Source organism: Dendropsophus ebraccatus, chromosome 10 (genome assembly GCF_027789765.1).
Source record: "Dendropsophus ebraccatus isolate aDenEbr1 chromosome 10, aDenEbr1.pat, whole genome shotgun sequence".
Classification (NCBI taxonomy): Eukaryota; Metazoa; Chordata; class Amphibia; order Anura; family Hylidae; genus Dendropsophus; species Dendropsophus ebraccatus.
Genome location: NC_091463.1, coordinates 87,347,690 through 87,360,464, shown reverse-complemented (window position 1 = coordinate 87,360,464; position 12,775 = coordinate 87,347,690). Strand labels below are relative to the sequence as shown.

Sequence of the window (12,775 nt, the reverse complement as noted above, 5' to 3'; positions counted from 1 at the left end):
AGTACATAGAGGATACATATATATACAAGAGTACATAGAGGAGACATATATACAGAAGTACATCGAGTGATATAAACTATTGTAAAAATACAGTAAACCCAGCTTTCCCAGCATCTTATACTCAGTATGATGGAGGTCACCCAGCTTTCCCAGCATCTTATACTCAGTATGATAGAGGTCACTCAGCTTTCCCAGCATCTTATACTCAGTATGATAGAGGTCACCCAGCTTTCCTAGCATCTGTCTATGGGACCGTTTTGTGTCATCACTGAGCCGCCCAATAGACTTATACAGAAAAAGTGAGTTCTGACCCTTTCACAGGGCACAGTAGGATATTTGGTCACCAATGACTGGAAGGACCGAAGATGTTATAGGTAAGAAGTTAGAGGCCAGAGTGGTCCTTTAAGGATGGGCCGCCAGCCTGCTACTCATGGGCCAGTGCTGTGTACTTGCCCCCCGGGCTAAAATTTGCCAGCCAGCCCCTGCCTGACCAATACCACCATACTGTGACTGGATAACACCGCCATACCAGACCTGACCAATACCGCCATACTGTGAGTGGATAACACTGTCATACCAGACCTGACCAATACCGCCATACTGTGACTGGATAACACCGCCATACCAGACCTGACCAATACCGCCATACTGTGACTGGATAACACTGTCATACCAGACCTGACCAATACCACCATACTGTGAGTGGATAGCACCGCCATACCAGACCTGACCAATACCATCATACTGTGACTGGATAACACCACCACACCAGACCGAAACAATACCACCATACTGCAACAGGATAACACCACCATACTGTGACTGGTCAACTCTGCTATACTGAAAATGGACAACACTGCCATACTGTGACTGGTTAACACTACCATACTGTGAATGGATAACACCTCCATTCTGTGACTGGATAACACCGCCATACTGTGACTGGAGAATACTTCCATACCACAAAGTAAAACTTATTAGTAAGGCAATATGAAGACAATAAAGAAACTGACAATTAGTTTTTTTACACAGATAGATGATGTAAACAAGTCCCTGACTGGCTTTATCTGCAACTTTGTGGCTTCTTTGCAATGCTGGGAGGGTTAATCACAGTGAGTTCATTAGCATTTTGACCTCAGAATAACCCTCCCAGCATTACAAAGAAGCTGCAAAGTTGCAGATAGGGACTTGTTTACATCATCTTCCTCAAAAGGGAGGGCAGAAAGAAGCATCTCAGAACTGGGGAAAGGAGACTGAATAGATAATAACTATTATGGAAGGAATTGTTAGTCTCACCATGGGCAACAACATATCAAAAGTAATGCATAAATGGAATAACCCCTTTAACTGGTTATATATGCTATTTTTTCAACTACCAACTGGCTCTATTTCTAATCATGGACAATCCTTTTAAGTTTTCTTTTTAATAAATAAAGTAAATAAATTGTATATGAAAATTGTAATTGTCTGCAAAGGTGACCAAATTATTATGTAGCTATTCTCAGGAAAATAATAATTTAGTAAACTATGTGTATGTAAGAGACTGTTATATCCTTTGAGCTGACCACACAGTATACTGCTTATATATGACGTATCGAGGTGGTCACAATTACAACCACATTTTCCAACCATCACCCATGTAAGATACACGAGGTACAGCGGAAGAGAAGAACCATCATACAACCTTCTCATCGCTGGGCTGGTAACATGGAGCTTACTGTGACCCTCTCCATATTGTCTCTTCTCAGTCTCATTCTACGGATCGGTAAGAAAATAAATATCATAGTTTCCTCCATTTTATTTATAGATTACGCAATTAATTTCAACATGAAAAAAGGAACATAATATATGTGAGCAGATATGTATAAAAATGAATGATTTGTCATTATCAAAATTATTAGATAGATAGACAGACAGATAATAGATAGATAGATAGATAGATAGATAGATAGATAGATAGATAGGAGATAGATAGATAGATAGATAGATAGATAGATAGGAGATAGATAGATAGATAATTGATAGATAGATAGATAGATAGATAGATAGATAGGAGATAGATAGATAGATAGATAGATAGGTGATAGATAGATAGATAGATAGATAGATAGGAGATAGATAGGAGAGAGATAGATAGATAATTGATAGATAGATAGATAGATAGATAGATAGATAGATAGAAGATAGATAGGTAGATAGATAGGAGATAGATAGATAGATAGATAGATAGATAGATAGATAGATAGATAATAGATAGATAGATAGATAGATAGAAGATAGATAGATAGATAGATAGATAGATAGGAGATAGATAGGAGATAGATAGATAGATAATAGATAGATAGATAATAGATAGATAGATAGATAGATAGATAGAAGATAGATAGATAATAGATAGATAGATAGATAGGAGATAGATAGGAGATAGATAGATAGATAATAGATAGATAGATAGATAGATAGATAGATAGATAGATAGATAGATAGGAGATAGATATAGATAGATAGATAGATAGATAGATAGATAGATAGATAGATAGATAAATGATAGATAGATAGAAGATAGATAGAGAGATAGAGATATTACAAGTATAAAAGGAATATAAAAGTAGCTGCAATGCATTTTAAAATAATACAAAATAGCAGCATCTCTTTTATTCCACATAAAATGTATGTATATATGTTAGGGATTGTGTTAACCATGAGTACATCAGTATATATATATATATATATATATATATATATATATATATATATATATATTTATTTATTTATTTTTTATTTGATTTTACAGCAGTCGGCCACTAAAGACAATTTGACAGCTGCCCACATCCTTGTCCCTATCACACTGTTATTTATGAAGCATCCTGTGTGAGAACTCACCCATCTTTTTGAAGATTATTATTTGATGGTTTTCTTTGTTTAACCCTTTACTGACATTTTTGGTGTACATGTATTTTAAAATGTCAGAACGCCAAAACAGCAGACTCAAATGCTGTATACCAGTCCATAGCATACACATCGGGCACCAGATGATTACTACAGCTGACAACCTTCCACAAGTGGTGTAGATCTGAGGTAACTCTGAAGCTAACCATTTAGCCACCTTGATGCCATGACCAATAGTGACCGTGGCATCAGGTTGGTTAAACTCCTAATCGTCCCCTTATGTCTATATCAATAGTATAAGTGACTGACTGTGACATTGGTGCAATCACAGCATACAAAGGGGGGATTTATTAGTGAGGGGAATATATTAAAGCGACTCTGTACCCACAATCTGACCTCCCCAAACCTCTTGTACCTTCGGATAGCTGCTTTTAACCCAAGATCTGTCCTGGGATCCGTTCGGCAGGTGATGCAGTTATTGTCCTAAAAAAATACTTTTGAATTTGAAGCCCATGCCAAATGGGAGTATCTGTGCCCTAACTTTGCACCACCCCTCCGTCCCTCCTCCCCGCCCTCTTCATCATTAGGAATGCCACTGAAACATTTTCTCCATGCGGAACATTGCACAGGTCCTTAACGATCCAGCCCATGTGCCGGGCTGACACAGGTGAGGAATAGGAGGCAATCTGCCTAGAGCATTCCTAATGATGAGGAGGGCGGGGAGGAGGTGGTTTAAAGTTAGGGCACAGATACTCCCTTTTGGCACAGGCTTCAAGTTTAAAAGTATTTTTTTTAGGACAATAACTGCATCACTTGCAAAAGCAGCTATCCGAAGGTACAAGTGGTTTGGGGGGGGGGGGGGGGGGGGGGTCAGATTGTGGGTACAGAGTCGCTTTAAGGCTTCCACCAGATAAATAGTGTAAAAAGAGGTGCACATTTGTTGGTTTTTTGGGTGAGGACATCATAGAGAAGATACCAGTTGGCAGCATTTTTGTCCATCCCGGTCTACAAAAATTTGGTACTCACCACCTCTCCCTAAAATGGAAACTATATTTATTCCAAAGACATGGCAAACAGACAGCGGTAAAGGGCAAATGGACGGTTTCACAACACCAGTGCGTCATCTGTGAATTTTTGCTCAACTTTCTTAAATGACTTAAAAATCTGTAACAGTTTTACACTAAAGCCTACAGAAAAACCATTAATAAATCCCCCTGTAGTGACTTTTTAGCTTGACACCTTCAGGACAGATTGTTCACCTGATAGTTATCAAGGTGTAAAGGCACACACACACACAAAAATTGTATATATAGTCATGTAAAAGAATGTAAAGGAATATAATCATGTAAAAAAAAATCAATTTATCATTTGAAGAAATAATAAATAATAAAATTATTAATATTATTATTGGACAAAGCTCCAGTATGCAGTGCTAAACCCTCAGGAAGGGTACCCGTCCTCTGAGGTAAACACTGTCCATGCCAGGAAAAGACTTCACAAAAAGACTTCAAGCTGTCATCGATGTTAGAGGGGGCAATACACAGTATTGACCCAATCTGGACCCGGCTAATTTTCATTTTTGCACTTTCATTTTTTTCCTCCTAGCGCGTGCATTTTTTTAATCTACAGACTCACACGAGCCCTTATTGTTTGCGCCACTAATTGTCCTTTAGGGTACAAACACACACACCGTATACGCAGCAGATACGCAGAAGATCTGCAGCAGATTTGATGGTGCAGATTTGATGCTGTGTTCAGTTATTTTTGTTGCGTATTTGCTGCGTGTCGCAGCAGTAAATACGCTGCGTATACGGTGTGTGTGTTTATACCCTTACAGACGTAATTTCAAAAAATTATTTGTGCAGTGAAATTGGAAAAAAAAAGAAATTAGTTTTCATTTTGGGAGGTTTCGTGTTTACCTTATTCGTTCTATAGTAAAATTGACATGTTATGTATGTTCCTCAAGTCAGTGCCATTACAACGATATGTAATTTATATAACTTTTATTTTATCTGACGGCTTTTAAAAAATTAAAACATTTTTTAAAAAACTAAATGTGTTTAAAATTGCTCTATCCTAGCCCTGTAAAGCTTTTACCCTTTGGTCTATGGGGCTGAGTGAGGTGCCCTTTTTTGCGCCATGATCTGTTCTTTCTATTGGTACCTTGCATACAATTTTTCTGGATTTGCACTTTTGCAAATCCACATGCCTATTCTTTTTTGCATTCTTTTTCTGCTCGCTCCATTGTGTGTTGTGGGGAGTTCTGATGCAGGCGCACACGGATGTGCCCACATCAGAACTTTGCGGCGCTAAAGAGCATCTGGCCGGTACTGCAGTATCGGCCGCTATGATCTTTTCTGAGACTGAGTACTATGGGCCACATGTATCATCCTGCGAACGGATGATTTTCGGCGGAAAGTGCCGATTTGCGTATTTTTTTATACGCTAATGGCCGATTTGCAAATAAAATATTCGCAAATCGGCACTTTCCGCCGAGTACGCCAGGGGGGGCGGAAAGGGGGCGTGTAGTGGGTGGAACTCAGAGTTCGCGCGATTTACCATCCGTTCCGCCCAAATGTACGCCGAAAACCTACTCCAGTCCTTAGCTGGCGTAGGTTTTCGGCGGTGCGCACCGGCGCGCACAAGATTTATGTAGAGGCAGTCCTCCTCTACATAAATCTCCGTAGCGCCGGAGCTGCGGGGGCATTTCTAAGTCCGGCGTAAAAAAAACGCCGGACTTAATAAATGCCCCCCTAAGTGTGCACATAGCCATAACCTGATGATGATGATGAGACCCACACATAACTATTCTTTATTTTCTTCTCTACAGCAGCCGCACAGCAGAATTTTATGGGGATAAAACCGAGATTCCGGACAGTCAGAGCTGGAGAACCTGTCACTATACATTGCTCCGTTGTGCCGAGGACAGACATCTTCTCAGTTCTGTGGAGTTTTGGCTGTGAGGAGGAGAATCTCGCTGATCACCAACATTACACACACAGGATTTCACTTTTCAGAGACGGTCTGGATATGACTATTACCAACCTGACAGAAGACGACTCCGGGATTTACTTCTGTCAGGTTCTAAATCAGAAAGGTTCTAAAGGAAAGGATCCAGGAACCATACTGGTAGTGACCCCAATATCACATCCTGCAGGTACAGTAATGGTATAATTCCTCCTCAGCTATAATCCTTGCCATGTGCATGGACCCTTACAAGTCAGTACACTCTCCAAGAGCAATCGTATGCCTCCTAGAGACACTATGGGGGAGATTTATCAAACATGGTGTAAAGTGAAACTGGCTCAGTTGCCCCTAGCAACCAATCAGATTCCACCTTTCATTCCTCACAGACGCTTTGGAAAATGAAAGGTGGAATCTGATTGGTTGCCGGGGGCAACTGAGCCAGTTTAACTTTACACCATGTTTGATAAATCTCCCCCAGTGACCGGCATAGCAATATACCTCTAGTTCCAGAGACTTGCTCTCATCCGCCTGTGCAGGTTATTGAGGGATATTAACGTCTAGTGCTGTGCTCAGCCTTTGAAATTTTCAACAGTCCATAGTAGCTTAACCCTTTGAGGACCAAGCCCAAAATAACCCAGTGGACCGCGCAAATTTTCATTTTTGTGTTTTCGTTTTTTCCTCCTCCCCTTCTAAGAGCTCTAGCACTTTCATATTTCATTCTACCATAACACGTATGATGGAACCCCAAAATTATTATTTATGAAGATATAAGTGAATTTGTAAAAAAAGAATGCAACATGGTAACATTTGGGGGGTTCCTGTGTCTACGTAATGCAGCATACAGTAAAAGCGACAAGATACTATTATTCTATAGGTCAGCCCGAACACAACCATATGCAGGTTACACAGATTCTCTAATGTTATATTATTTTTTTTTTTATGAAATCCCTTTTTTTTGCAATTTATTATTAATGAAATGGGCCTATTGTGACGCTTATAACGGTTTTATTTTTTCACCTACGGGGCTGTGTGGGGTGTCATTTTTTCCACCATGATCTCTAGCACAGCACTAGAAGTTAATAGCCCTACATACTGTATATCCTTCCATAGCTTATTCTTCTCCCATTTAATAATATTATTAGCATCAATAGACTCTGCTCATCTTTTATAAAGATTTATGCTTAACCCTGCTGTGAAACTATGAGGTCATATAGACCCCAGCGCTAAATAAATGGAAATACTTCTAAAACTGGTCAATCTCAGACATTGACCTTCTATGTATTTTCAAGTAACATATTATGTTGATAATATTTTGAATTTGTTTTTCAACAATGGTGCTATCTTTGTCCTCTAATAACTATGCAGGGAGAAGGGGGTGGGGGTGGGACAGGCTTTGAAATTATTTCTTCGGCGAGGTGACCCATTGACCCGGCAGCCTTTTTCTGTCAACGCGTCATCGCGTGGCGCTTTCAGGGCTGGCCGGGCCGTCTGTCCCTTGTTCAGCCCGCCTCTTGTTTCATCCCTAGCTCGGTCAATAGAAGCCGAGCAAGCGACATCCCATAACAGGGCCAAGCAACCTATCACAACCCTCCTGGCGCGCATGCGCTAATGTAGTGTAATCCCCAGCGTCTCCTTCAGGTAATCCCCAAGTGTCTCCACTATATTTACCATGTCACTGTGGAATCCTCACTATGCATTACTCAGTGACAGGGTGAATACACAGACTCCAGAGACTACAGAGCGAGCTTAACGGGCTTAAGGGGCGGGTAATACAGGGAAGGAGGGAGTGTTTAGGTTAGGATAAGGAGAAGGGCAGCATAGAAAATGAGGTGGGCAGACTATAGATAAGGTGGGAGGGTAGGGAGGGCTGGGACTATGACGTGTGACGCTCGCTGCACCATGGGAAATCGGCAGCGCACGTCACACAGCTAACAGGAAGTGCGGGAAATATACATGGGTGCAGAACGGACGGCGGTATTGGAGTGTATCGTTGAGAGGCTGTGATAGTGGCGTAATGCTGCGACTTTGGCGTCTTAGATGCCCCCAGGCATGCTTCCCCTGCTGTCCCAGTTGCATTCCATAGGTGTTGGCATCATTTCAACCACTTTCAAACCACTTGGAGATCACCAAGTCACAATTATTTTTTCCCATTGACTTTAATAGGGTTTGATATTCAATAGAATAGTCGATCATCGCGGTCTACTCGAATCGAATTTTGAATATTTCACTACTCGCTCTTTTCTAGTTATTACTAAAGCATTTTGGTATAAATTTCAGTTTGTGTTCATTTTAATGAAATATTGATCAATATTGATTTAATTGAATATTGATTGATTTTGAGCCTGGGGTCATATAGACCCCATGGTAACAAAGCAGTGATTTTTCTCAAAGTTAATGTGGTGAAGCCAAACCTGTCCAGTATGCGGCCAGACAGGGCCAGAGGTGGTCAATGTGGCTGTAACTTCTATCAGCCAAGAAATATGGTCCTGGGAATATCACCTGATGACGATGATTCACACATAACTATTCTTTTTTTCATTCTCTACAGCAGCCGCACAGCAGGATCCCATGGGGAGAAAACCGCCATTACTGACAGTCACAGCTGGAGAATCTGTCACCATACATTGTCCCATTGTGCCGGACAAAAAATTCTTCTCAGTTCTGTGGAGTTTTGGCTGTGAGGAGGGGAATCTCTTTTATTTCCAACATTACACACACAGGATGACACTTCCCAGAGATGGCCGGGATATGACTATTACTAACCTGACAGAAGACGACTCCGGGATTTACTCCTGCCAGGTGGACGGTTCTAAAACAAAGGATCCAGGAACCATACTGGTAGTGACCCCAATATCACATTCTGCAGGTACAGTAATGGTATAATTCATCCTCAGCTATAATCCTTGCCATGAGCTTGGACCCCAACAAGTCAGTACACTCTCCAAGAGCAATCGTATGCCTCCTAGAGACACTATATTCTTCTTTAGTAGCAGGAGAGAATCCCTCTATAATCCTACATATCACAGTACACACCATTATCTTGAGACATGTAAATGTGGGCCAATGTATGAGCCACAATGCCGGCCGGTCACAGCGCCCACAACATCATATAGAATTGCAAGTAAAGGTTGATCCACATTTTAGAGAACCTACATAGCATCTCCCATTCAAGTTTTAGCAAGTGGATTCTGCTCAATGGAACTGATCTGCAATACCACATTCAAACTGTGGACAGGAGTGGTTCAGTTTTAGAACCTGAACTCTCGGCTTCTGACTTCCGCTGTCTGGATACAGCTGGAGGACCGCCTGGAAAACTGGGATACAGCCATAGCCATAGGCTGTATCCCAGTTTTCCAGGCGGTCCTCCGACTGTATCCACCCTCTCCACGGAGAGGGCAGACAGCAGCAGTCAGAAGCCGAGAGTTCAGGTTTATACAAACCCGAACCTCGGCAGATTCGCTCATCTCTAGTTTTAGGATGAAAACAGTTATGGTTTCCTCAGTCTAGATAACCCCCTTTAAGGCAAAGAGAAATTATATACAGAGATATAGTCACCGTATGAATAGTGTCCAGATAAGTATCTGGTTCCCAGAAAGCAGCAGGTGGACGTGTAATCTCGGGCCATTACCCGTCAATCATTTAAACAGTCAAATGTAGATTGTCGCAGTGGCGCGTTTTTTACTTGTTCTGATGTTTTTGGATTTGACTGGAGAAATTATGTACACAGAGGTATAACACAAGCTCTAAATATTATTAAAAGTCCCTTTTTATAGGTAAATTATTAGAGTCTTCATAGAAGTGCTCATTTCCAAAAATCAGTGGGTGAAAAGGTGCCAAGAGCCAGCCGATGCATGAGAAAACATTCATTTTTTCTCTCAACCTTTTTTTTGTGTGCAGCCATCAAAATCATTGAAATTTATTAGACCGATTTGGTTAATTTCCCCGATTTGTTTTTTAAAACACTACAAAAAATTCAAAAAATAAAGAAAAAAACACTATTGAAGGCTTGTAATAACTAGAGATGCAGCTCTATAAGGATATGAATGTTGCTCTGTAAAACACCCTAGAAGAAGAGACTAAAAAAATGGTGATGGGAGTGCAAATCCTTTAAACGTGTTAATGGCTCAGAAGGTGAACAGATAATATACACAGACTAAAGAAAATAACGAAAAATGTCTCTCCTCTTCATCAGATCCATGATGCAAACAATTACAATAGAAACATTTATTACAATTGTGAATGTATTTTGTGTTTGCATCATGGACCTGAAGAAGAGGAGAGTTCATCCCTAGAAACACGTCTACTGAGTTGATAAAGGTATTTTGTTATTTTTTTGCACATTATCAGTTCTTCTTCATTAGGATGTTTAAAGGGTTTGTTCTCCCATCGCTATTTTCAAAGTCTCTTTTTCTATGTGCAAATTCAGATTTGTGTTAAACATTATAGATTTATAAGCTAAAGCTTCGCCTGTCCAGGCATGATGGCAGTTGTAGTTTACAACAGCTGGAAAGCCAAGGTTCCCCATCCCTATTTTATAGTATTTGATTCATCTGATTTTTAGCCCAGCACTCCGCCCACCGCTCATCACTGTGCACTGTCCTATCTTATTACAGGTCCAGATTATACAGAATGTCCTCATGATCCAGTATGTCCAGCTGGTGTTTTGAAGATGGTGCTGGACGTCGTACGTATCATCTGTCTCATCATCCTCATCATCGTCATGGTCATCGCAGTGAAGCAATCCTGATACTGATGTATATATTATTTGTATATATTATTTGCAGGTGTTTTTCATCCTCTATGTACCCGAGACAATGATACAACACCTACATCAGGATGTTAGCTACATCTTTACTTTCAATTCAACAGGTTCATAGAGAATCTCTTACACCTCGGTCTATCTAAGGGCCAGACTTGTCCTTATCATCCATGTACAGAGTCTCTGTACGCCAAAACCACAGGTGTAAATACAGTTATATTCATTATCAGGTTTTCAGTGAAAATCCAAGCAAAATAAATAAATAAAATGTAACACAAGAGCCACCCCAATAATCTGCCACCTCCTGCTCTATGACGTTCCCTTTCAGCTTTGCTGTATAAATGGAGAGAATGAGCAGAGTCGTCTCCTTATCATTATGGGGGGGGGGGGGGGGGTAATGACTGGAGATGAGTGACACTTCAGCATGCTCGAGTCCGATCGTTCGGCGTTTGATTACTGGTGGCTGCATCCAACTTCTTCAGCCACCGGTAATCAAATGCTGAATGATCGGATTTGAGGATGCTCCAATTGCGCTCATCTATTAATGATGGCTCTATTGTATTGGAATAAAACAGACTGTATACACACATATAAGGCTCTGTATACAGCTAGTCTGTCACTGCCTGTAATACTTCCTGGACAATGTAACTCCCCTTTAAGTTGACTTCCATTTATTTTAGCTGTCCAAAAGCAAACACCCACATACAGTACACTGTTCTTCTTACAGACAACACAAGTAGTGTATGTGTCCAATATGGCCGCCTCCAGGGAGGTTTTTGAAGCAAAAAAGTAATGACATCAACATTTACAAAATACAATAGATCAATCACCATAGTGAAACACATAGCTGAGATGTGATTGGTTACTATTTCTCTAGGACCAAACATGTTTTTTCGAAATTTTGTTTCCGATAAGATTGATACATCTGGGCCATTATCTTTTCTCCCCGACATATCACAGCATGACTTTCTGTGCCTCAATGTTCTTGGAGGGATTTTTCAAGTGAGAATTTGTGTCTGAGAAAGTTGTTAATAACTTTTAATAAAAATAATAAAAATGTAATCACGGATACGGATTCCTCATCAAAATATCTATCAGAGTCTTATTTCGCATGCAGCTCTTCGCATTTGAAAATATTGGCTTTTCAATAAGACTTTCCCACTGTTCTCCATCTATTCATTATTCTTTATATTTTTAGGCTACTGTGTATTCTTAACTCCTTTCTTTACAACAGCCGCCCAACAAAAACTCATGGGAATAACACAGTGATTACTGAAATCTGGACCTGGAGAATCTGAGATCATGAAATGCCCGATTGCTGCGGACATAGGCTCATATTCAGCTCCATGTACTTTAGGCTGCGAGGACGAGAATTTTAATCAACATACAAATTACAAACATGGGACAAAATTTATCAGAGGAGGCCTGGAAATAACTATTAATAACCTGATAGGAGATTCCGGTATATACAGTGGGGAAAAAAAGTATTTAGTCAGTCACCAATAGTGCAAGTTCTCCCACTTAAAAAGATGAGAGGCGTCTGTAATTTACATCATATGTAGACCTCAACTATGAGAGACAAAATAAGAAAACAAATCCAGAAAATCACAAATTATGGTGGAAAATAAGTATTTGGTCACCTACAAACACTCAAGATTTCTGGCTCTCACAGACCTGTAACTTCTTCTTTAAGAGTCTCCTCTTTCCTTCACTCATTACCTGTAGTAATGGCACCTGTTTAAACTTGTTATCAGTATAAAAAGACACCTGTGCACACCCTCAAACAGTCAGACTCCAAACTCCACTATGGTGAAGACCAAAGAGCTGTCAAAGGACACCAGAAACCAAATTGTAGCCCTGCACCAGGCTAGGAAGATTGAATCTGCAATAGGCAACCAGCTTGGAGTGAAGAAATCAACTGTGGGAGCAATAATTAGAAAATGGAAGACATACAAGACCACTGATAATCTCCCCCGATCTGGGGCTCCACGCAAAATCTCACCCCGTTGGGTCAAAATGATCATAAGAACGGTGAGCAAAAATCCCAGAACCACGCGGGGGGACCTAGTGAATGAACTGCAGAGAGCTGGGACCAATGTAACAAAGCCTACCATGAGTAACACACTACGCTGCCAGGGACTCAGATCCTGCAGTGCCAGA

The 12,775-nt window shown here is 40.5% G+C and overlaps 1 protein-coding gene across 1 annotated transcript; it reads left to right on the top strand.

The window, feature by feature from the left end:
• Positions 1 to 1,695: 1,695 nt before the first annotated feature.
• On the top strand, positions 1,696 to 10,918 carry LOC138765832 (protein sidekick-like). Its single transcript, XM_069942923.1, has 4 exons — positions 1,696 to 1,765; positions 5,720 to 6,046; positions 8,405 to 8,722; positions 10,470 to 10,918. The coding sequence occupies exons 1-4, from the start codon at positions 1,708 to 1,710 to the stop codon at positions 10,601 to 10,603; spliced, it is 837 nt and encodes a 278-aa protein (XP_069799024.1). The 5' UTR covers positions 1,696 to 1,707; the 3' UTR covers positions 10,604 to 10,918.
• The last annotated feature ends 1,857 nt before the right edge of the window (positions 10,919 to 12,775 follow it).